This window comes from Talpa europaea, assembly GCF_964194135.1.
Source record: "Talpa europaea genome assembly, chromosome: 10".
Lineage (NCBI taxonomy): Eukaryota > Metazoa > Chordata > Mammalia > Eulipotyphla > Talpidae > Talpa > Talpa europaea.
Genome location: NC_140077.1, coordinates 24,391,459 through 24,414,305, shown reverse-complemented (window position 1 = coordinate 24,414,305; position 22,847 = coordinate 24,391,459). Strand labels below are relative to the sequence as shown.

At 46.2% G+C, this 22,847-nt stretch overlaps 1 protein-coding gene across 1 annotated transcript in view; it reads right to left on the bottom strand.

Moving 5' to 3' along the window:
* The window catches only part of PDLIM1 (PDZ and LIM domain 1), a gene marked incomplete at both ends in the record, with an annotated part of 42,547 nt that overhangs the window by 6,355 nt on the left and 13,345 nt on the right, over positions 1 to 22,847 (bottom strand). Inside the window, 4 exons of the mRNA XM_084246100.1 lie at positions 1,851 to 2,002; positions 11,590 to 11,789; positions 15,690 to 15,774; positions 17,940 to 18,091. Of these exons, the coding sequence (XP_084102226.1) occupies positions 1,851 to 2,002; positions 11,590 to 11,789; positions 15,690 to 15,774; positions 17,940 to 18,091 (589 nt within the window). The remainder of the gene's footprint in view (positions 1 to 1,850; positions 2,003 to 11,589; positions 11,790 to 15,689; positions 15,775 to 17,939; positions 18,092 to 22,847) is intronic.

The following is a 22,847-nucleotide window of genomic DNA, read 5'->3' as shown; positions in this document are numbered from 1 at the left end:
GTAAAATCTTGATTTTCTTTGGGTCAAGAAGACATCAACTTGGGAGGAAGGGAAACTACACTCTTGCAACTAGATGTGGTTGTGTGACTAAACTTTGGTCACTGAATGTAAATTGATAACAGTATGGGACTTCTGGGAAATTGAAGACTGGCTCATTTAACTCCATTTCTTTCCCCCTTTTTCCTGCTGTGGTGTCTGGAAGTAGGCGAGGTGGCTGGAGCACTGGTTGCCAACTTGGACCATGTGGTAACCTTGGAATGGAAGCCATAGGCTTGCTAGATGGAGCACAGGGTGGAAGGGACCTGGAGGAGCTTAGTAACCCTGGGTCTCAGGTCCATGCCATGAGGGGATTTGATCGAATGAGCTCTGCCTGCGTCCTAGTGTAGCCTGGGGTAGACTAACTTTTCCTTAATTTTTTTGTTTTGAACCCACTTAATGTAGAATAAGTGATTTCTCATGTCTTGACTAAACTGTCACCTTCAAGAGTTGACCTTCAAATCCTGTCAGTTGGGGCAAATAAACACAGTATGGCTTATTACTTCCAACCTGCACAGGTAATCCAAGCCCAGGTGGAAATTGTTGGCAGAACAATGCCCTGTTAGTATAATAGAACACTTGTCCTAATTTCATATACTTGTAAAGCTACTACTTTCTCTAAAGAATCCACACAAATGGGGAGCAAGCTGGGGCACTGGGTGTGTTCAGTCAGGAACTTCCAGTTCAGGAAGGACCCCAAATCTGCAGCTGGGGGCCTTGAGGAGAGGTCAGTCTCACAGAGGGTGCTCGGCTCTGATCCTTACTGGCTGCCCTGAGAAAACACGTTAGTCCCTGGGAAGCTGGGCGGAAGCATGTGTCCCTGCCAGGAGCACCAACTCCTCACAGGCAGGCAGGGGAGGGGAGGAGAGGGAAAGGTGGAGAGGCAGCAAAAACTCCCCAGAAAAATCACGGGTAGCTAGGCTGATCCTGAGTTTGCCAGAAGAGGTGGGCTAGCTGAGGGCTGCTGCTCCCAGGTGACCTTTGTGAGAACGAGGAAAAGGCATGCTTTCTTCAACACGCCATCTGTCAAACACCTCTCCTACAGTTAAGACAGCTTTACTGCTAGCCATTTGAAAGCGCTCCCAGTAAATACACAGGATGTGATGTCTACAAGGCAAGGACTAACTCCTGACAGCTACAGGGTGGCTCAGGGGGCCTCGGACATCACAGCTCACACCACGGACAAGCTTGCTGGGCCTAGGGCCTCTTGATGAGCTTTCAAATATGGTGACCGTGGTGAAGCACCTACTCTGCGCCAATCATGCAAAGGGTGTTTTCGCAATTGATGACGTGCTTGCTCCTCTTGACAATTTTAGGGGAAAAGATTTTTATCCCTGATTGACAAACGAAAGAACAGGTCTGAGAAGGAAGTTTCAGAGGCTTGCCTTAGGTCACCGGGAGGAGCCTTCTACCCCTAGAGTGGGAACAAATGCCTGGCCCCCAAGTGCAGCTGCGGCTGCTCTCACCGAGCTGCTGCTTCACTGCCCTCCTGCTCCTTCATTGCCCGTGGCCTTCACCTGCTCACACTTGCCAAACACCAGTGGGATGTGGGCACCAAGCAAATAAATAGCTCAGGACAGACAGAACCCACACCAGTGACACTCACCGACCTCAGCTCCCACTGACCACAGGGCAGGAAACCACTCGACAGCTGTTTCGCTCTCATTTTTTGGAAGAGTTTTTAGCATTTAAAAGTCATGACTTGCAAAACACAGGGGCTCTTCCTGCCTACTCGGAGTTGGAGCTGCATCTTAGCAACCACCAGTCCTCACCCCGCCTGGAACAAGGGCCCCCCACCACACACAGCTCATTACCTTTCTCCTCCGACTCCAAGATTTCCTGCAAAACCAGGAATGAAGTGGACTGTTTCGGGGGCTCATTTAACTCCTGCTTCTCCTGCAGCATTTTGTAAACTTCAGATTCTTTGTCAATGACGAGTCCACTTGTAGGTTGAGGATGTTCTAAACTGTAAAGAATATAGATTGATTAGGAATGTCAGAAGTTAGAAAAATTCACGAGACACCCCCTTCTAAGCCAAGACACCTCTGCATCAAAGAGTGAGTAGAAATTATCCCAATGGATAAAGCCCTCTCTTAACTCTGCCACAGACCTGCCAGTATTGTGAGGTGTCTGTACTGGCAGCTGCCTGCTGCTTCAATGCACTAATTTTCCAGTTTCATTAATTCAATTACTTTTTTGGCCTCATCCCATGGGGTAGGAGTGAAACCAGAGACCCCCACTTTTGAGCTATGGAGCTTGGCCCCAGAGCACTGCTCACAGGCAGTGCAAGTGGCAGCGGTGGTGGGCATTTTACCGCCCACCAGTGGCTCAGGCTACAGGCAGAGGCCAGCAGTGCTGGCGGGTGGCAGTGGTTCCTCTACCAGATAGCCCCAGAGCATGCAGCCCTGGTTCGGGGCGGGGCAGGGAGGAGCATGAGGCCCACTGGGCCAGCTCCAGTGCTGTGGGTCCCTTCAGCTGCAGGCAGTAGAGGGCCCCATGGGTTTGGTGCCTTCATTGCAGAATAGACAGGTCAGATGTGAGCTATGGGCTGACAGGTGAATGGTCTATCAGATTTGTAGGTGGAAGACCCGGAAGAAAAATAAGGCAGAGCAGGAGCCAGCTTGGGATGCCTGAGGTGCTCAGATACTCGGATTCTCTCACAGAAGGACTCTCCTGACCCCCACAGAAGGCGGCTCCAGCTGCTGACCTCTGAAGAAGAGCAGCCAAAGAGCTTTGCAGAGACAGAGCCCAACACACCTGCCTCTGACACTGCCTGAAAGAAGCACCCAAGGCCCTGGGCCTAGTATCTCAAAGAGCCATTTGTTGTTGATATGGACCAACAACTCACAAAAAGCGGTAATGCTAGTGACCAGCTGTGTCCAGGTCACCTCTGAGAGCTCTTAACCGTTCCTGATCATCCGGCACCATCCATCCCAGCTTCAGACGGCTGCTGTGGCGTCATCTGAGCAGACCTGCCTGTGAGCGCCCCCAGCTACAATGAGTTGGATCCTGGCCCTTGTTGACAGGACGGCACCATCTTGGACGAGCAGCCTTTTGGGCCTTCTAGGTGAGACAGCCGGCCACCTGTGGCCTTAGGAACTCTTTCCTGTTTGTAACATAAACCTCATTGTTATTTCCTGAGCCTGAGTGATCCTGCAATTGTGGGAGCAGGTGAGAACCCACAGACAGTGATCTGTCCTCTGTTGGACCTGCTATAGCACCCCCAATAGCTCTGTTTCAGGAATTCTTTCTTTTTAAATTACATCAATAATATTATGTCCAGAGAAAGTTTAGAGAGGGAGAGGGATCAACCACAACCTGAACACTAAGATCTAAGCTAGGTGCCCTCAGAACAGGCCGCATGTCTTCCTATCAGAGCAGAAATTACATTATTTACTCCTGATAGAACCAAAGTGCTTCCTACCTCTGGACACTGGTGTCCCCCACAGCAGGGAGTTCTGGTCTCAGCTACAACACACAGGTAATAAACAGCATCTGCTTTGCCTGGTTCACAGGGATGGCGGGCAAGATAAAAGGTGCGGCTACTTTGTAAACTGAGAAAGGGAGCAGAGTCCTCAGTTCAGGCCTAGGGACTGGGCAATCCAGGCCTTGACTTCCCACTTTTGTTCTGGGTTCCCCAGAACAGGAAAATATGGGGAGAGATTTGAGGGCTTTTCCCCATGGTCCATTTTCCAGGGACAAGTGGCTTTGCTGCCTCTCGAGGAAGGAAGAAGGTGAAGAGAGGGAGAGCTTTTCCCATAAAGCCCATCCTGAAGCCCCTTCTCACCACCCACCTGCACTTTGTTTCCCAGCCATGCCATCACAGAGCCTGGTGCCGGCCTCCAGCGGCCCCTCGGCGGCCTCCTCTACCTCAGGGCAATCTTTTCAGCCAGAGGCCAGGGTGATCTTTTAAACACAAGAATCACTGCGTCACGTGTCCTGACATGGATCAGGGTATTCTGATCTGACTAACAAATACTTAAATATTTGTGTCTTCTGAAGTAAATATTCATGATAAAAAGTAGAAAGATTCCAACAAATATGCCTTTGCTTCCTTCTTTGAACACATCAACAATTGTTTCTTGCTTACTCCACTCTAGTCAGACTAGCCTGCATACCGTTTCTAGAACATTCCAGCCTTAGACTAGCCTTTGCACGTACTCTGCCTGTAACGACCCCTCCAACTCAGGCATCAGCACAGATGTCACTCCTCAGTGACTCCCTGACCCTTCTCTTAAAAGGCTCCACCCATCTGCCTCCCCACTTTACCAAAGGTTTTCAGTCTGATGTAGTTCCATTTATTTCTTGCTTTCATTTCCCTTGTGGCTGGGGTTAAATATTCAAAGATGTCTCTCTGGTTGATGCCCAGGAGTAGATTTCCTATATTTTCTCCAATATACTTTATGGGTTCAGGCTTTATATCCAAGTTGTTAATCCATTTCAAGTTAATTTTATATGGTGTTAATTAATTATCTTGTTTCTTTTCTTGCTTGCAGCTGTCCAGGCTTCCCAGGGCCATTTGTTGAAGAGGTTTCCTTCCTTCATTGTATGGTCTTTACTCATTCTTGAACACTAACTGTCCATATACATGGTGGTTTATTTCTGTACTCTCAATTCTATTCCATTGACCTGTGTGTCTGTTTTTGTTCCAATACCATACTGTTTTTTATCATTATCACTTTACAGTGTAATGTGAAGTCAGGAAATTAGTAGCATCAGAATAATAAAATAGTTAGGAATAAACTTAACCAAGGAGGTGAAAGATCTATATACCCTGAAAACTACAAGACATGATAAAAGGAATTAAAGACATAAACAGACATCTGTTCATGGATTGAAAATTGTCCATATTACCCAAAAAAAATCTACAGATTCAATGTAATCCCAATGGCACTTTTTGTAGACATGGGGGGAAAAAGTCTAAAATTCATACGGAATCTCAAAGGAACCTGTAAAGCCAAAGCAATCTTGAGAAAAAAAGAGTAAACTTGGAGACACTGCACTTCCTGATTTGAAAACATGTTACAAAGCTACAGTAATTAACAGTATGGTACTGGCATCAAGACAGATATATAGACGAATAGAATAGAGATCTCAGAAATAAACCCACACCTAAACAGTCAAGTGATCTTTGACAAAGGAGCCAAGAATAAACAATGGGGGAAAAGATAATCTCTTCAACAAATGGTACTGAAGAAGCTGAACTAAACAAACACGCACCATAATGAGACTGGGCTGTTATGCTATACATAAAAGTCAATTCAAAATAGATTAAAGATTTAAAGGCCTGAAACTATAAAACTCCTACAAGAACACATAGGGAAAAGCTTCACCACCTCAGATTTGGCAATGATCTTGAATATGACATTAAAGTGGTGGCAATAAAAGCAAAAATAAGCAAATAGGAACACACCAATCTTAAAAATTTTTGCACAGCAAATAAGCAATTGATGGAATGAAAGGCAATCTTTGGAATGGGAGAAGCTATTTGCAAACCATATATTTAGTAAGAGGTTAACATCTAGAATATGCAAAGAACTCAACTTAAGGGCAAAAAGCAACCCAGTTTTAAAAATGAGCAAGGAACTTGAACAGACCTTTCTCCAAAAATAATATACAGGGCCTCCTTGGCTGTGCAGGGGTTAAAGTCTCAGTACTATCAAGCTATGACTAGCCACTGTGGCATGAGTTTGATCCCTAGCCAGGGCACTAACCCATATGGCACAGCAGACCTCTTCTGTTTCACCTGCTGCTCCCCTCTGCTGTGTATTTCAGTAGATCCACCTGTTTTGCTCCCCACTCTGGTGAATCACTCCCTCAACCTCTGGCTTACACCCCTGTTCTTCTATGCATAAATAAATAAAACTAAAATCTTTTTAAAAATGATATACAAATAGATTATAACCACATGAAAAGATGCTCAGCATTACTGATCATCGGGGAAATGCTAATGAAGGTCACAATTAGATATCATCTCATACAAGATGACGACTATCAAAACAAACAAACAGAAAACAATATGTTGCCCAGGGTGGAGAAATAGAACCCTCTGTGCTGCTGGTGGGAATGTAAAATGGTGCAATTGCTCTGGAAAACAGTGTGGTGGTTTCTTAAACAAACTGAAAATAAAACTACCACATGACCAGTAATTCTACTTCTGGGTACAGACTCAAAAGAATTGGAATGAGGATCTCAGAGAGAGCTTTGCACACTCATTCACTGCGGCAGTAGTCACAACAGCCCAGGGGAAAGCAAGCTAAATGGCCAGCAGATAAAGAAAACACAGTGCATACACATGCCACGGAATATCAATCAGCCTCGAAAAATCAAGGAAATCCTGTCATGTGCACATAAATAAGCCTTGTAGACATTACGCTAAGGAAAATAATCCAGCCAGTCACCAAAAGACAAATGTTGCATAATTCCACTTACATGAGGTATCTGAAGGAGTCACTCTCAGAAGCAGAAGGCAGAATGGTGGTCGCAAGGAGCTGGGGCAAGGAGCAACGAGGGACTTTTTTTTTTTTTTTAATACACTGCTGAGGGGAGCAGCGGGCGGCAGGAGAGGTCTGCGCGCCATGTGGGACCCTCGCTGGCAGCCGGGGATCGAACCGGCGCTGCAGACGCTGCGGGCAGCTTCGCAGCCCAGCGCTCAATGGCTGCGCCACCAGGGGAGGCCCCGGGACTTGTTTTTAATAGGCAGGGCGTTTCAGTTTTGCAAGGTGAACAATTTCTAGAAATCTGAAGCACAACTATGTGCCTGTATTTACCACAATTGTATTCTACACTTAAAAATAGTTGAGCTGGAATATTTAATGCTCTGTGGTCTTTTCACCAGATGGAAAAAAAATAAATCCTTAGACCAGAAAAGCACAAGGAATTATTTGGTACATTTCAAAAACAAAACCAAAAAACAAAAAAACTGAACAAATCTCCAGTGAATTATACTGAGTAAAAAAAGCCAATTCCAAAAATATTACGTACTGTATGATTCCATTAATATAACATTCTTGAAATTACAAAATTCTAGAAATGGAGAGCAGATTGGTAGGTTGCCAGGGGTTAAGGGGGGGGTGTGGGAATAGGAGGCAACCTGCAGAACCCCTGTGGTGATGGAAGCACCCTGTCTCTTGACTGCTTTGGCGGCAATGTCCTGATTTTGAGGCTGCTCTACAGTTTTCAGATGTTACCACTGAGAAGATCCAAGCCCCTGAGCCCTGCTTCCCAGGAACATCCCAGCAAGGGACGGCTTCACACCAAGCATGACCACAACTGTCCCTCTGCCATGGGCCATCTACCCTGGGACCTCATTGACGTGCTGAGGGAGCTCAGCAAGGCTGCATCCTTCATCTGGGCTTCAGGTGCCACTGGGGGTAGGCCAGGAAGGAACACAGGGATCTGCTGTTGCCAAGTTATTGAAGGAAGGAGGGACGAAGGAGCAACGTTACTGGCTGTGGTGAGGGCAGGAGGCTATAACGTCATGTGAAGCTACAACTATATCAAGATAGAAAGGGCAATTGATTTTAAGAAATCTTCTCCCCAAATGATGGAAGTTAAGCCATAGCAGGAAAATGATCTGAGGAGGTTTCAGTGCCTGGTTTTATATAGGCAGGGCTAAGGGAGGTGGGCTGACCCCCAAGAACTCTGTATGTCCAAGACACCACAACTGTTCACTGCAGTGTTCACATACACACTAAATGCAATTCTAGGAAGACTCAGGTGACTGTCTTAGACTTAGGTGCCTGGCCAGAGCATGTCTTAAGTGTTGGTCTTCAAAGGGTTCGAAGTTGGAACTGTAACAAGAAACCTGGGAGATTTCTGGGTACCAGGAAGGAGGGAGGGACACCCAGGCTCCAGAACTGTTCCCTGCAGACTGCAGGCTGGTTTGGCTGGAAGGTCAAGCAGCCACCTTCAGGATAGAGGTTTTCTTCTGGTCCAGCTGCATATGAATCAGGGTTAATAGAATCCCTCTGACATCATCTGACTAGAGAACAATGGACCTTTTTACTGCACTGCACCTGCTGAGAAATGTGTCAGAATACATGGGGTGGGGGAGGGCACCATTTTGAAGAGGCGGCATCTTGGGACAATGTTGGGGAGAGGAATTCAACTGACTGTCCCATGAAGAGGTCACTTCTCCATCAGGAAGGTGACTAACTGGCCAGCTGTTCAAAGCGGTAGCTGGGGAGACAGAAGATTACTGCAAGTCATCGCAGAATCTTCCCATGACATTTGTCTACATGTTTCCATCCTTCCGGAGCCCCCAGTACTGGGCAGAGTTGGGTACAGAGTGCCTCGCAGACAGTGAAATCAGAAACAACCGGCATTTACTGAGCACCTACCAGGGCCCAGGCACCATGCTGGGGCTTTATGCATCCCACCCCCTTCTCTCACCCTGGGGCGAGCCAGCCATCCAGGATTATCTGCACTCTGGAGATGAGGAGACTGAGTTTCGGAAGAGTTACACGGTGTGCCCAGTGTCACACAGTTGCATTCAAGCTCAGACCCCTCTACCTATGAAGCAGGCACCCTTAGGAATGTGCCAAGCAGCATCCCATAGGTAATGAAATCCAAGCACTGACTTAACAGAAAATGACCGGAACTCAGAAGCTCAGTGGAAGTTGTCAGAGGGCAGGTGAAAGCTTTTTGTTGAATAGAGCATCGTTTGAGGTGATGTAAGCTGAGCTGGCCCAGAGGCCCCCCACTAGGCTGTGTGTGTGCTGAGAGCCAGTCAGCAGATGGTACTCTCTCGCCTGACTCCCCCGTTTAACTAAAAAGGGGCAGTGCCGCCGTCTGTGTCCTTGTCTGATGGGGACACAGCTCTGGGAAATCCTACAAGACAGGCAGCCCACACACACCAGGCTGCTTTGAAGTGCATGGGACAAAGAAACTCAGAGTGAGCCCCAGGGAATCGGTGATGACCTCAGATGCAAAGTATGAAGTGAGCCAATTCTGGAACCTCAGCAAATTTCACAGACTAAACAGTGGGAGTGAGAGAGCACTTGGGACTTGTGCTGACTGGGCAGGCAAGGTGCCCTGGGGCTGCCGGGCTCACAGGAGTATCTTCCCTTGCTGAGCATGCACAGGGGGTCTCTCTAGGAACAGACCAGTAAGCAGAGCCATCACAGGCAGTACAGCCTGTCGGGCACTTTCTCTGCACAGAATGTGGGTATTCCATGGGCCATTTACAGTAGCATCAAAATAATAAAATACTTAGGAATAAACTTAACCAAGGAGATGAAACACTTGCATACTGAAAACTACAAGACGTGGGTGAAAGGAATCAAAGAAGAACTAAATGAAAGACACTATGTCCGTGGGTTGGAAGATTTAATATTGTTAAAATGTCAGTACTACTCAAGCGATGTGCAGATTTAATGCAGCCCCTAAAAAAATCCCAATGACATTTTTTTCAGAAATAGAAAAAAAAATTCCTATGGAATCTCCACTGATTGTGGATTCATCTTCATCCTCAAAGAGTTTGGGAGGGAACAGAAGCAAGGGTCCCTCTGGTGAGAAAATCTGGAAGGGGATTTTTGATAAAGACACAGAAGCCACTGAAGCGAAAAAAAAAAAATCTATGACAGGCGGGAACAGGGCCTACAAGAAAGGCTTGCACAGCAACCAGACATTTTCAGATTTAATTGTTTCAGACTGAGGGGAGGGAACAGGCTGGGAGCGCAAGAGAAGAAAGAAGACATTAATGAAGGAATAACAGCCAAGGCCATACTAAAAATACTTCCCAGGCGCATATTTCTCCCAATGCATAGCAGCTCTTTCAATTAAGGATGTGTCATTTCCTGGGTTATTAAATCCAGATCACGGAACATTCCACTCTGGGACAGTAAAAGAGGGTCACGTTCACAGCCTCCCCTGACACCAAAGCGGCAAAAAACACAGATCACAGTCCTTGGTGTTGCTACCACACGGATCCTCACTCTGCCATCTGAGAGAAAGCTCTTCCCAGGAGAACTGAGGAGGCCCCTCATGGCAGCCTCAGGTACACCAAGTGCCCCCACAGTCACCTCAAAATGCATCATCCTCTCAACATAGCAAGACCTTGCTGGAACCAGAATTTGGGGGCAGAAGAAGCATTAGTAGCCTCTTTGCCTTAATTAACACAATCAATGCCAGAGACCCTTACCTCTTTGCAAGCCAAATTCACATAGCAAAAAGTCTCCCCTACTGACTGAGAAACTTAAAAGGAAATTAGGGTCGTCTCAGTGCTGGAACTCCAATGCAGTGGGGGCCCAACAGTATCCTGACGAAAGAGAACTAAATACAGGGGCCAGTCAAGGAGCCCTGGAGAGGGGCCCCGTGATGGCCCTTTGCACACATTTAGTGGTTTGGAGTCTCTGGAGTTTTAAGCAATCCTAACCTGCATTTGAAAATTAGTTTACAATTAAACCACCTTGGGAGCTGGGCAGATTCTTGTTAGAAATGAAATGGGGAACAACTGCACAGCAAAATGGGCTTCAGAGTTACTATAAGAACAGAGGATTCCAAGCAGGAGTGATTATTAGTGATCATCCAAGTTTGGACCACATAGTATTTTCCAACACATTTGAAAGTCACCAACATTTTGAAATCCGATTTCAAATAAAAGCTTTCTGATTTCCCTCTGAATGAAATTTATCAGCAAAAGGCCTGTTTGTCTTATGACCAGAGCCAAAGAGCAGCCCCCTCTGGACATACCAGCTGTCATGCCCCTCTGCTCCCCTCTGCTGCATGCACAGCTCAGCCTTTGGGCCCTAATCCTCCCTGCCACCCTTGGGGCACTTGAAGTGGCAACATGTGATCCTGCCCATTCCCTTTCCACCCATGGAGTACTGGCCCCACCTCTGACTCTCCACCCTCAGTCTAGTTCTGTGGCTCAGGCTGAGATATTCTCAGTCTCAGAATTCATCTTTGAGGAATTTGGGATGGGACAGACACTGGGGCTCCTCTGCAGGAAAGCTCTGGAAGATATTTTGGATAAAAACTTAGAGGCAGCTGTAGTCAAGTGACCTGGAACCGAAGGGGACAGCCCTCCCCTCTCTTGAGCAAGATATACCCCCTTAAGCCCCTGCACCCCATGCACCTGCAGCACCTCCCCTCCCCCAGGCAAGCCTGATTCTGCCACCAGATACAAACACACATTCAAGCCTCAAGTGCCACTGGACCACTTTGGGGGGCAAAGCAAATACTATTTCACCAGATCAGATGGTGATCTGGTGAAATTATAAATATAGAAAAGCTTCTCAGGGCTCGAAGGAAAGGCACAGGATCTCTTACAAGATGATGACCACAGAAACCAGGACAGTGCATGGGTCCCCAGGAATGATCCATGAATTAGCGCCAGACATATGACTTCTTTTTACAACAGCCCTAAAAGACAGGTGGTAGTACCCCCTTTTTAGAAATGAGTAGCTGAATGGAGAAAGTATGTGTCATTGGAGACATTTTTCTCCCTGGGCTAGTGGCTGAACCTTGTACCACCTGCCTGGACTGGCCCAGGCTGGCTGAAGAGCCTCTTCCGGGGCGGACCTGGAAGAGTGCAGAAGGCTGACTTACACTCTGCCGTTGGCCTCCTCCCCACTAGCTGCAGTCTTTGACTCCAAGGCATTGTTGAAGTTGGAGATGTTTTCTGAGGAGTAGAGGCCAGCTGGGTTGTTGTACTGGTGTGTGATGACCCTGGGAGCAGAGCTGGAGGCCGACGAGGCAGAGAAGGGCATGGCACTCCGGTTGTGGGCGCTTCCTATGTGCAGGACCTCCTGTAGGGAAGGTCAGAGGAGTGATCAGGGGGTGTCCCACGCACACTTGGATGGATGGAGCAGGCTGAGCTGCAGGAGGGAGCCCCACCTGAGCTGCAGTGGCAGTGGCCCAGCACCAGGCCTTACCTGTGGGGCTCTGACAGACAACCTGACACGGGGCAGTGGGCAGGGAAGAGTTGATGGACACATGTGTGGGTTCTGATCCTCCCCGGAGGCCCAGGAAAGCCCAATGGCCATGCTGATGGATACCCCTGATCAGGACACCCCTAGAGGCCCTGGGCTGTCAGAATGCAAGTCAGAGCTGAAACACCCTTTTTCAGGAAACCTTTCTGAGGAATGAAGGTACTGGGGAGAGAACAGGCAATCACTTCGGTGTGTGCAAAGCAGAGACCCAGAAGGAAGCAGGCTAAACAAGTCAGATAAGAGGGCTGAGGTGTCCTTGGCCAAACAGCTGCTGACTAGGCAGAGAGCTCAGGGCCGGGTGCTGGGCCTGAGGGAATTCAGAATCTGTTGTTTCTTGGGGAGAAAGACTAGGCTGATGCAACGGAAGAGAGGACCCAGGGGAGCTGCTGAAAGAACTGTGAGTTCCTCCAGGTTCATTCCCCTTCTCCTGGAATTTAAGAAGGTGCCCTCACCCCCGCCCCAGACCCCAAAATCATGGCTGATCTTCATGCTTCTTTACAAACACTCAAAGCAACTAACTCTTCTTTTTTCTTTTTTCTTTTTTGATAATCATGGCTTTTCTGATGCTTAGTTAGCAAGGTGCTTTCCACAGGGAAAAGTCCAGGGGTGCTATGGACCAACCAAGGGCCCCAGGGCCCTGCATGCTCTATGCAGCCCACCAGCCTCAAGGTGTACCCTATTTTCTGGGTTCTCCAGAAGGCTTTCTGAATCCTCTTTTCTTTCATCACACCCAGACTCAGAATAACCATCCCCAAAAGAAATCCTGTCTTTCACTACTTTTCCTATTTTTTTCACTAAACCTTCAAATCTTGGGCCTTCCTGGTGGTGCAAGGGGTTAAGCACCACACTATGAAGCAATCCACAGCCTCTGCAGCACAAGTTCGAGCCCCAGCTGGCCAAGGAGCAACCCACATGGCGCAGTAGACCTCTCCTATCTCGCCCGCTGCTCCCCTCAGCAGTGTATTTCAGTCAGTCTGCCTGTTCTGTTCCCCACTCTGCCTCTGGTGGAGCCTCTCACCCCCTGCATCTCTGGCCTGTACCCCAGCTCTTGTATGCATAAATAAATAAATTTTTAAAAAATAAGCCTTCAAATCTTTTACTTTCTTAGGAAACATGATGATGAAAAATAACAGCTTAATTCACTGTGTACTGATTTAAAATAAAAGATAACATGAAAATAATTTTATGACTGAGATTACCTTTTCACTCTTTAGATAGGCTTCCTCTTCAAAAAGTTGGAAGAGAGAGATATTAATGTAAAAATTATGCTGAGCTGACTTTGTCCACATTGGGGGAAAAGGTAAACACACAGGTAATTTGCAAAAGGGGAAGTATGGTGAGCTAAGAAAGTAACTTCAGCAGGAACCACAGACACGGTTAAATAAATTTTATGGCACAACTACTCCGAGAAATGATGTGGAGTCGCTAACGGCAGCAGGCCTGCAGATGGTGCCTGCCCACTGTGGGAACACCCCAGCTGCAGAGTCCCCCCCCCACCCCCCTCCACAACACGTCTTGGGAGAGCACAGAATCCTGAGCACTAGGCAAGAGCCCTTATTCTCTGATCTTGGCTTAACTTTTCCCTATCACTTCCTGTTCAGCTTTGGGAGCGAGTTATACCTCTCGGAGCCATTTTCTCATCTTTAGCAGGATGTAAAGAAAGCCCTCTTTCACAAGCACTTGGAATGAAAGATGAGTGTGCCAAGTACAGTGCCTGGCACACTGTAGACATTCCACCAGCCTGCGTTCCCTTCTCCACAGAAACACCTTTCCCATCAGAATGGAAGTCAGTAGGACATTCTGATTTTCAATTTATAGAGAACCTTCCAAGAATATATCTGTTTTGTACATAAAAGGAATATCTCTAATCCCATGTGAAAACTGGTCTTTCCAGAAGTCAGGCGGTTAATTCAGGGCCTGCCTGTTGGAAGGGATGATGTAATTGTTTGGGCTTTGTATTTATCAGTCTCCAAGGAAACTCAATAATGAGGAAATATAAACTAGGTGTGTAACTACACTGACCTCAGATAAGCTGGGGTGTTGGTTGGCATGACATGAACTAACAGATCTTTTAATTATAAATGAACTCTGCTCTTACTCATTCCTTTATTTTAGAATGACTGGAAGTGAAAGATTTAGGAAAAATGAGAGGTGGGGAAATTTTTCATATGAACAAAGAATTACTGGCATCAACAGAAAAACTACTCAAGTTAGATGTGAAAGTATGAGAGAAAGCTTTCAATCTGAAGAGAACTACCTTCAGAATATTAAGACAGGTTATGTGTTTATGATGAAAATTCAAGTATAAGACATAAGTGCTAACTAGGATTTTAGATAGATCAAAATGAAACAAAAATCACTCTTTACGATAACACATGAGAATTTACATTAAAACTTAATCATCAAAAATTTAATAAAGTGGCTAACAGCTCCCTGGGAAATTAGAATTAAGGGTGGCATATTTTAAATTACAACTACCTGTTTGTAGCCTGAACGTTATTTTATGAGCTTTTCTTAGAGGAACTACTTAGAATAAGATGTCTGTCATTTTGAAACAGCCGATACAAAATGACTCTTAGGATTCTTAAAGTATGACTTTTATCACATTAATTAGAAAAAAAAGTGATTGTATTTCTGACATCTCACTGGAAGCCTTTTGAGAAAATATGAGTGATATGTAAACCACCTGATTTACCCACATCAATTTATCCAAAGGAGTTCAATCTTTTATAAGATTCTGTTATATATATAGAAGATAGCTATATGTTCTCTTTTAATTATATCTCAATTCACCATAAAAACTAAGAAGTATCCCCAAATTCAGAAAAAAAATTACAGCTCAAATCTTCAATTGGGGCTAAACATGTAATAATCATAAACCAACCCTAAAAGAAGACTTAAATGCCATTATCAGTTTACTTATTAACTTTTCACTAATAATTTATTAATTTTTCCAATACATGTATCTCTTGAAAAGCAGCATATTAGATATCAGTAATTTTATAAGTGTTCTAACGATGCTTCCTTAAACTTTCCTCCTATTTCAAAAGACTACCATTCACTATAGATTATTCAGAAGATGCAATTAAGAACAAGAGAAAACAATCTATTCAGACATTTATTTACAAATATGGGATTTTAGTACAGAAAATTCTATTTGGCCAACAAATTAGGCATTGACGCCCTGCCACATCTTTCAATATGAATCACCACTGTATTTTAGTAATATTAAGGTCTCACTAGAAGTCTCACTGTGGCAAAACTAGAGATTTCCACCTGAAAGCTCATGGAAAACAGATACCAGGAAGAGAAGCAGAGATTACAATTAAATTGCCCCTTAGTTCCGCTAGCCTCTACGCCTCGGGACCCACACTGATTTTCATTCCTGTCTGAATCTGAAATCATGATGAGCTGCGTCAGCTCCTTATGTGACAGGGTCCAGCCACTCTAAGTGGACAGGAAGTTTTCCGCCCTCTTCCTGTAGCACCTCCTGCCCCCAGCTTCCAGCCCAGGCCACAGTGTCACAGCCACGGGGTTTTCCAGCCTTTCCTCCTGCAGTTCCCTTACGGGAAGAGTAGAACGAGAGCCAGGTTCCAAGTGTCCAGGGAGGGCTCTCCTGGGCTTCCAGGGCAGGAAAAACCATGAACATGCTGAGCTGTGTCAATGCAGAAATGAGATTGGGGGACAAGAGGAGTGCAATGGGGAGCAAGTACTCACTTGGGGTTCAGAGGCTAAATTCATCTTGTATGGATGACGTTTCCCTTCTTCGGTCACCAAAGGAGACCAGACTTTAAGTTCAGATCTGCAATAGATTGACAAAGCTGTTGTTTCGTTCATGCCAGACAAGGAATATATACCAAAAACAGAGTAGGGTAACACGCCCTCTTCTCTGACCAGTAGCCTCTGCGCTAGCACTCAGCCACTGCCTTCCCCTCTGTTTTGCCACCAGCATGATTTTTGAAAACATCAATCTGATCAGGTCCAGCTGGCTGCCCAGGCTCAGCCCAAGGGGTTGCCCAGGCTGCTGGGACATCCAGCTTCACCCTCCTCCCTGTGTCCTGACACCCAGCCACACTGCCCGCTGGGCTGGGCTTGCTCAGAATGGAACAAGCTTCTCCTCTCTCCCCTCAGTGCTCTTGATCCAGAGCAGATAACCACTGATTCCTAGAGCCTGTCTGTTCCATAGCAAAGTGATGCTTCCCTTTTGAAATGTGCAAAGGATTTCCTGCATTACTCATCCAGCAAAATCTAGTCTCACTTTTTGTTCTTATGCATAGAGAGTATTTGTACTTATCTGTATGTTAAGAGATCACCTGGCACTGTGCTAGATACACAGAAATGTACCTGCTTGATCTGTAAATGAATGATGAATGAATGAATGAATGAATGAAGTCAAGCCCTGTTCTTGACTAGGGCTTATGGGAGAGGATTTGGACTGAGACAAAAATAGGAGCCAACAATGAGGGGTAAATGTGTTTTTTGACAATAAGCACAATAAGTGTCAATAAGTAACAGTAAGGGCCTCCCCGGTGGCGCAGCAGTTGAGCGCTGGGTTGCGAAGCTGCCCGCGGCCTCTGCGGCACCGGTTCGATCCCCGGCTGCTCCCCGGCCACCGGAGGAGGGTCCCACATGGCGCGCAGACCTCTCCTGCCACCCGCTGCTCCCCTCAGCAGTGTACTTTGGTCCTTCTGCCTGCTCTGCTCCCCTCTCTGGCTCTGGTGAATTCTCTCACCCTCCCGCGCTTCTGACTGTACCCAGTGCATGTATGAACAAAAAAACAAACAAACAAACCAGCAAACAAATAAATAAAGCATGCCTCTATAAAAAAAAAAAAATAAGTAACAGTAAGATTGTGTACTTCCTCTGAAGGTCTGAAATGTACAAAATATTTTGATATCCTGCCCCTTCGTTGGCCCTCCCTCCAGTCCTGTGGCAGAAGGTAGAAGAGAGAGCTATTTCACAATGAGGACCTGGACAGAGCTTCATGATGAAGAATTGTGAAAGCTAAGATGATTGAGACATTCAAGGGCAGGTTCATGAAGATCAGAATGAAAAATGTGAACTTGATCCAACAGGAAATAGGGAGCCATAAAGGTTGAATCAGATGGCTCCTGAATCACGCCCCTGCAGAACCCCTTCCAGGACTAAATGAAAGAAGAACAGGAATTCTATCCCATTACAACTCCCCACTCGCTTTCCTCACTCAGCAACCTGTTGAGAACATTCAACTCAGTCCTCCTATATTCCAGGACACTTAAAGCTGCACTCAGTGTAGTCTAACGTGAAGTCTTTCTTTGTGATAGGACTTGTCTGGCAGAGCACCCTCTGCTCAGCCTTGTATAACAGGAGCAGCACCCTAAGGAGATTCTCTGTGGTTTCCAGGAAGAATTTTTAATTTCCTTTCACCTGACAGCAGGTAAGTGATTTTACTTCCCAGAAATGTTGGTCAGTTATTTTGCATCAAGCAAAAGTGCCATTTATCTTAGAGAAAGATGTCTGTGCTATGAAGAGCTCTGTGAAAATGAGGAAAATTTCCCAATTCCACAGATGTCTGGCCTGCCTACAGGACCCAGGGAACCTGGCAAGGGGCTGGGATTCTGAGATCAATGAGGCAGCCCCTGCCCACAAGTGGCTTCCTGGGGATCAGAAATGAATGAGCAGGGACCTCCCTGGTGGTGCAGGGTTAAAGTTTCAGTGCTGTCAAGATATCACCAGCCACTGCAGTATAAGTTCGATCCCCAGCCAGGGAGCTGACAAACATGGTGCAGCAGACCTCTCCTGTCTCTCCTGCTGCTCCACTCAGCAGTATATTTCAGTACATCCACCTGTTCTGCTCCCCACTCTGTCTTTGGTGAATCCTCTCGCTCCCCACATCTCTGGCCTACACCCTAGTTCTAGTATGCATAAATAAATAAATCTTTTTAAAAAAAAAAAAAAGAAATGAATGAGCATTGCCACAGGTGTTACCTGGTTACTGTGAGAGTCATGTTGTCTCCACAACCCTTAATTTTGTTCTGAGCTTCCAAGTGAGTCATACTGCTGGCATTTTCCCCATCGATGGCTGTGATTATATCTCCAATACATAAATTAGCTATCGCAGCCTTGCTTCCAGGAGTGACCTGGAGAAAGGAGAGAGCAAACTAGTTATTATTTGTCTTCAAGGAAACCAAGTTACCCAGGGTGAAGTATTTCTTTTTTTTTTTTTAAGATTTATTTATTTATTTATACAAGCACTGGGTACAGTCAGAAGTGCGGGAGGGTGAGAGAATTCACCAGAGCCAGAGAGGGGAGCAGAGCAGGCAGAAGGACCGAAGTACACTGCTGAGGGGAGCAGCGGGCGGCAGGAGAGGTCTGCGCGCCATGTGGGACCCTCCTCCGGTGGCCGGGGAGCAGCCGGGGATCGAACCGGCGCTGCAGAGGCCGCGGGCAGCTTCGCAACCCAGCGCTCAACCGCTGCGCCACCGGAGAGTCCCAGGGTGAAGTGTTTCTGATGAACAAAGCATTTAAAAAGATATGAGGGGGCTGAAGTCATTCATTTCCATAACTATCATTTATATTTACATAATATGTAGGGTTTACACAGTCCTTTTCTATGTAACATCTTGTTGCATCCTTCCAACAACCTATGAGAAAGGAGGACAAGTATCAGTTCCATTTTAGAGACCAGGAATCTGAGACTTACAGAGATCTGTGACTTTCCAGGACCACCCAGCTGGTCTATTACTAGATGTTACTAGTCATGCAATTATGTGTTACTATACATTCTAGAGCCAGGACTGGACCCCTGAACCAGACCTCCTACTAACCCTCTTGATTCCCTAAAGTAACTCAGCAGTTACATTTTTAAAAACACACTTAGAAAACATTCTGTACAGTAACATCCTAGTTCTATAAAAATCTTAACATGTATTTTTCATGCACAAAAAAAAATTGCAAGGCACACCAAACTGTTCACAGTTACATGTTTCTGTAATGTTTTTGTTTTTTTGAAGGAACTTGAACTCCTTTTGTAATTGAAAAAAGCAATTAACAATATTTTAAATATGATAGTTGGGCCTCCCCGGTGGTGCAGCAGTTGAGCACTGGGTTGCGAAGCTGCCAGCAGCCTCTGCAGCGCCGGTTCAATCCCCGGCTACCAGGTGAGGGTCCCACATGGCACGCAGACCTCTCCTGCCGCCCACTGCTCCCCTCAGCAGTGTACTTCATCAGTCTGCCTGTTCTGTTCCCCGCTCTGGCTCTGGTGAATCCTCTCACCCTCCCATGCTTCTGACTGTACCCAGTGCTTGTATAAATAAATCTTAAAAAAAATAAAATAAAATATGATAGTTGGGGTTTATGTTGGTTCATTTCCTGCCACCAGAGAAGTTGACTATGACCAGGGACCCCCAGCAGGCAGCTGGCTTTCCCAGACTGATGTTTCTAAACCAGTAGCTCCCACTGATGGGAGCAATGCTTGGGCACTGTAGTCCCCGGGTAGCCCGTTCCTCTGCTCACGGAACATGACATGTGGACTGAATGAATCTCCAGCCTCACACACGGATGCACAGCTGTTTTTCAAGTGACTACAGATGCTCCAAGATAGACAAAGTACTGACTCCTTTTGTAACAGTCCTAACCTCAAGGTAGCTTTTTACCATCAGGTATTTCTTAAACCAAGATCTACCAAAGATATTACTATCATCCTGGTCAGTCCACGACTTTGACATTAAAAGACCTCCCTTGATAGGAACTGCAGGTCGCCCAGGAGCAGAATGGTGAGTCAGATTTGTCAAGTTATAGGAATAGCGTGTAGAGCGGCCTGGCAGACTCTCAGCACCAAAGGGTCTGGCCTCTCCTTGGAGAAGGCCCTTGACTCCTGAGAGACCGCAAAGGAAGAGCTCCCGAAAACACGAGTGCCTCCATAAGCTGAAGCATGGGTAAAGGGGCTCTTCAAGGCACCAAGCAGTGCTCAAGAGTGTGCCCCACATCTCTGCCTCTGGTGGAGACACAGCCTCCAACTGACCCTCGCCAAAATGAAATGAAAGCACACAGACCCTCCTGCCATAGCTGGAGTGATGCGTCCGTCCCTGTCCATCCCCCCATCAGGACCCTGTGAGATAAGGGGTGGATGACTCAATCCTTGCGGTTCCTTTGGGCTCAAACATGCTCTGACTTTATCACATATAACTCTCCTGGAATGTAGCAGGATGTGGAAACTAGTGCAGAGATCCTGACCCTCTAACCTTCCTTTCTGGCTTTCCCATCATCTGTTTACCAGAGATCTGGCTTTTAGAAAAGGAAAGCCCTTGGGCCAAGGACCCGACCTTCTTGTCCAGTCACTGGGAAAAGGCATATTTCTATGGCGAAGCGTAGGCTGCTCCCCTTTCAGACACTGGGGAGTTAGCCTCTGAGTCACCTAGTATCTGCAATCAAACCCAATTCCTCTCACTTTCTGCCCATCTCCCTGAGAACACTGATCTGGTATGCCAGTATGCCTACTTCACTTTTTCTAAAGAATACAATCCTCTGTTTCAACAGGGGCCCTGAGGACCATTTTTTTCAGAACTGGCAATGGTTGTGGGTTGGCAAACCCTGTCTCTAGGGAGAGCAGCCTGATTGAACTCATTTATCATGACCAAACCTAACAGCGTTAAAGGATCAAATCCAGGGCTTCCCTGATGGTGCAAGGGTTTAAGCACCACACTGTGAAGCAGTTCGCAACCTCTGCAGCACGAGGTCGGTCCCTGGCTGGCCAGGGACAGCCCATATGGTGCAGCAGACCTCTCTTGCCTCGCCCGCTGCTCCCCTCAGCAGTGTATTTCAGTCAGTCTGCCTGTTCTGTTCCCCACTCTGTCTCTGGTGAATCCTCTCACCTCCTGTATCTCTGGCCTATACCCCAGCTCTTGTATGCATAAATAAATAAATCTTTAAAAAAAAAAAAGGATCAAATCCAAATCAGCAATAAAGTTTCTAAGGACCATACCCCTATCTCTGCCCTCATTATGCGACTCACTGCACTGACCTCAGGACTTTCACACCTGCTGGAACCTCTGCCTGAGAAACTTCCCAGCCTTCAGGTCTCCGCTAAATGACCTTTCTCAGAAAAGGCTTCCCTATTTCCAACCCAAGTCAGATCCCCTGTCATTCTTTCAACACACTCTGTTCTTCACAGCAGCTGTCATCTTAGGGGTGTAGCTCTGTTTTGTGGGTTTATTTAATGCCCAAGGGTCATCTAATTGGCAAGGCATATAAGGGTAGGATTTTGTCTGCCTTTTGCGCATTGTCCCTAGCGCCTACCACAGTGACTGGCATATAGTAGGTGCTCAACAAATGTGTCCAATGAATGACTGCATCTAGAATACTTAGTGATGCTGAACGTGATCATGTGGCTTTTTTTTAATCCTGTAAAAACTGACAATTATAAAAGGAATCAAACAAGCATTTCCCTCAACATGATTACTCTGGAATGTGACCACTCATAAAACTAAAATGATGACATGGAGAGCTGGGTGGAAAGTTTAAAAAGATGAAAATAGCAGTTATCTTCCTAATTTCATGCACTCAGCTGCTAAGAACTCAGGAATTTCTAGCATTTGGTTCAAACAGCCTTGTGGGAGAGGCATTTCTGCTCAGCATATCCGGACAGGTCCCAGACAAGCTAGAACCAGTCTTAAGAGCTCAGAGCCTGAGTAATGGAGGCCTGGCATCCTATCTTTCAGTCTGATTGTTTTTAAGGTAAACAACTGGGAAGCCAAGGGAAATCTCAGAAAGTTACAAGACAACATCATCTGAGGGAGCTCAGACGGAAGCACACAAACAGATTACATTCATGTTCTTTTTTCCCTTTTGGGGAAAAAAAGGATTCAAATAAATGATCAGATTTGCCTTTTACAAAGTCCATTCACATACACTCTATGTGAGAGAACAGTGATGATAATCCCCACCATATATACGACAATTTTGTAGATGAGGAAAATGAGACTTAGAACTGTAGCTGATTCAAGTTCACACAGCTACAGGTTTAAGCCTAAATTTGAAACCAGGTCTCCTCATTCCAAATTCCAAACCCTCTTGGCTTTGCCACGATGCAACAAGCAGAGATTTCAAAGCCAACTGTCAGAGCCAAAGAGAAATCCAGCACTATTTAAAATAGGTAAAACCTGGAAACAACCCAAAGGCCCCAAAATGGATGACTAGATCAAGAAGATGTGGCATATATACACAATGGAATATTAATCAGCAATCAAAAAAGATAAACTCATGCCATTTGCAGCAATGTGGATGGAGCTAGAAGGAATTATGCTCAGTGAAATAAGCCAGAAGGAAAAAGAAAAATATCAGATGGTTTCACTTACAGCAGGAATATAGGGGAACCAAATAAGACATAGTGTAAAAAAAAATAATAACAGTACAAAATACAACAAAGCAAAACCAGATAATTATAAATTAGAGACATACTGCAGGGGAGGAGGAGGGAGAAGGATCAGAGGGAGGGAGGGAGGAGCACAGGGGACTGAGGTGATGGTGCACGGGTGCACTGGTGAAGGAAACTATGGGGACTACCAGCTGAGGTTATGGGGGGAAACAAATATTGTTTAAAAATGAACAATGACTACTGGGCCTCCCTGGTGGTGCAGGCAGTTGAGCGTCGCACTGTGAAGCTGTCCGCGGCCTCTGCAGTGCGGGTTCGATCCCGGCCGACCAGTGAGAATCCCACATGGCACGGCAGATCGCGCCTGTCTCGCCCACTGCTCCCCTCGGCAGTGTGTTTTGGCAGTCTGCCTGTTCTGTTCCCTGCTCTGGCTCTGGTGAATCCTCTCACCCTCCTGCGCATCTGGCCTGTACCCCAGCACTTGTATAAATAAATCTTTAAAAAATAAAAATAAAAATGGACAA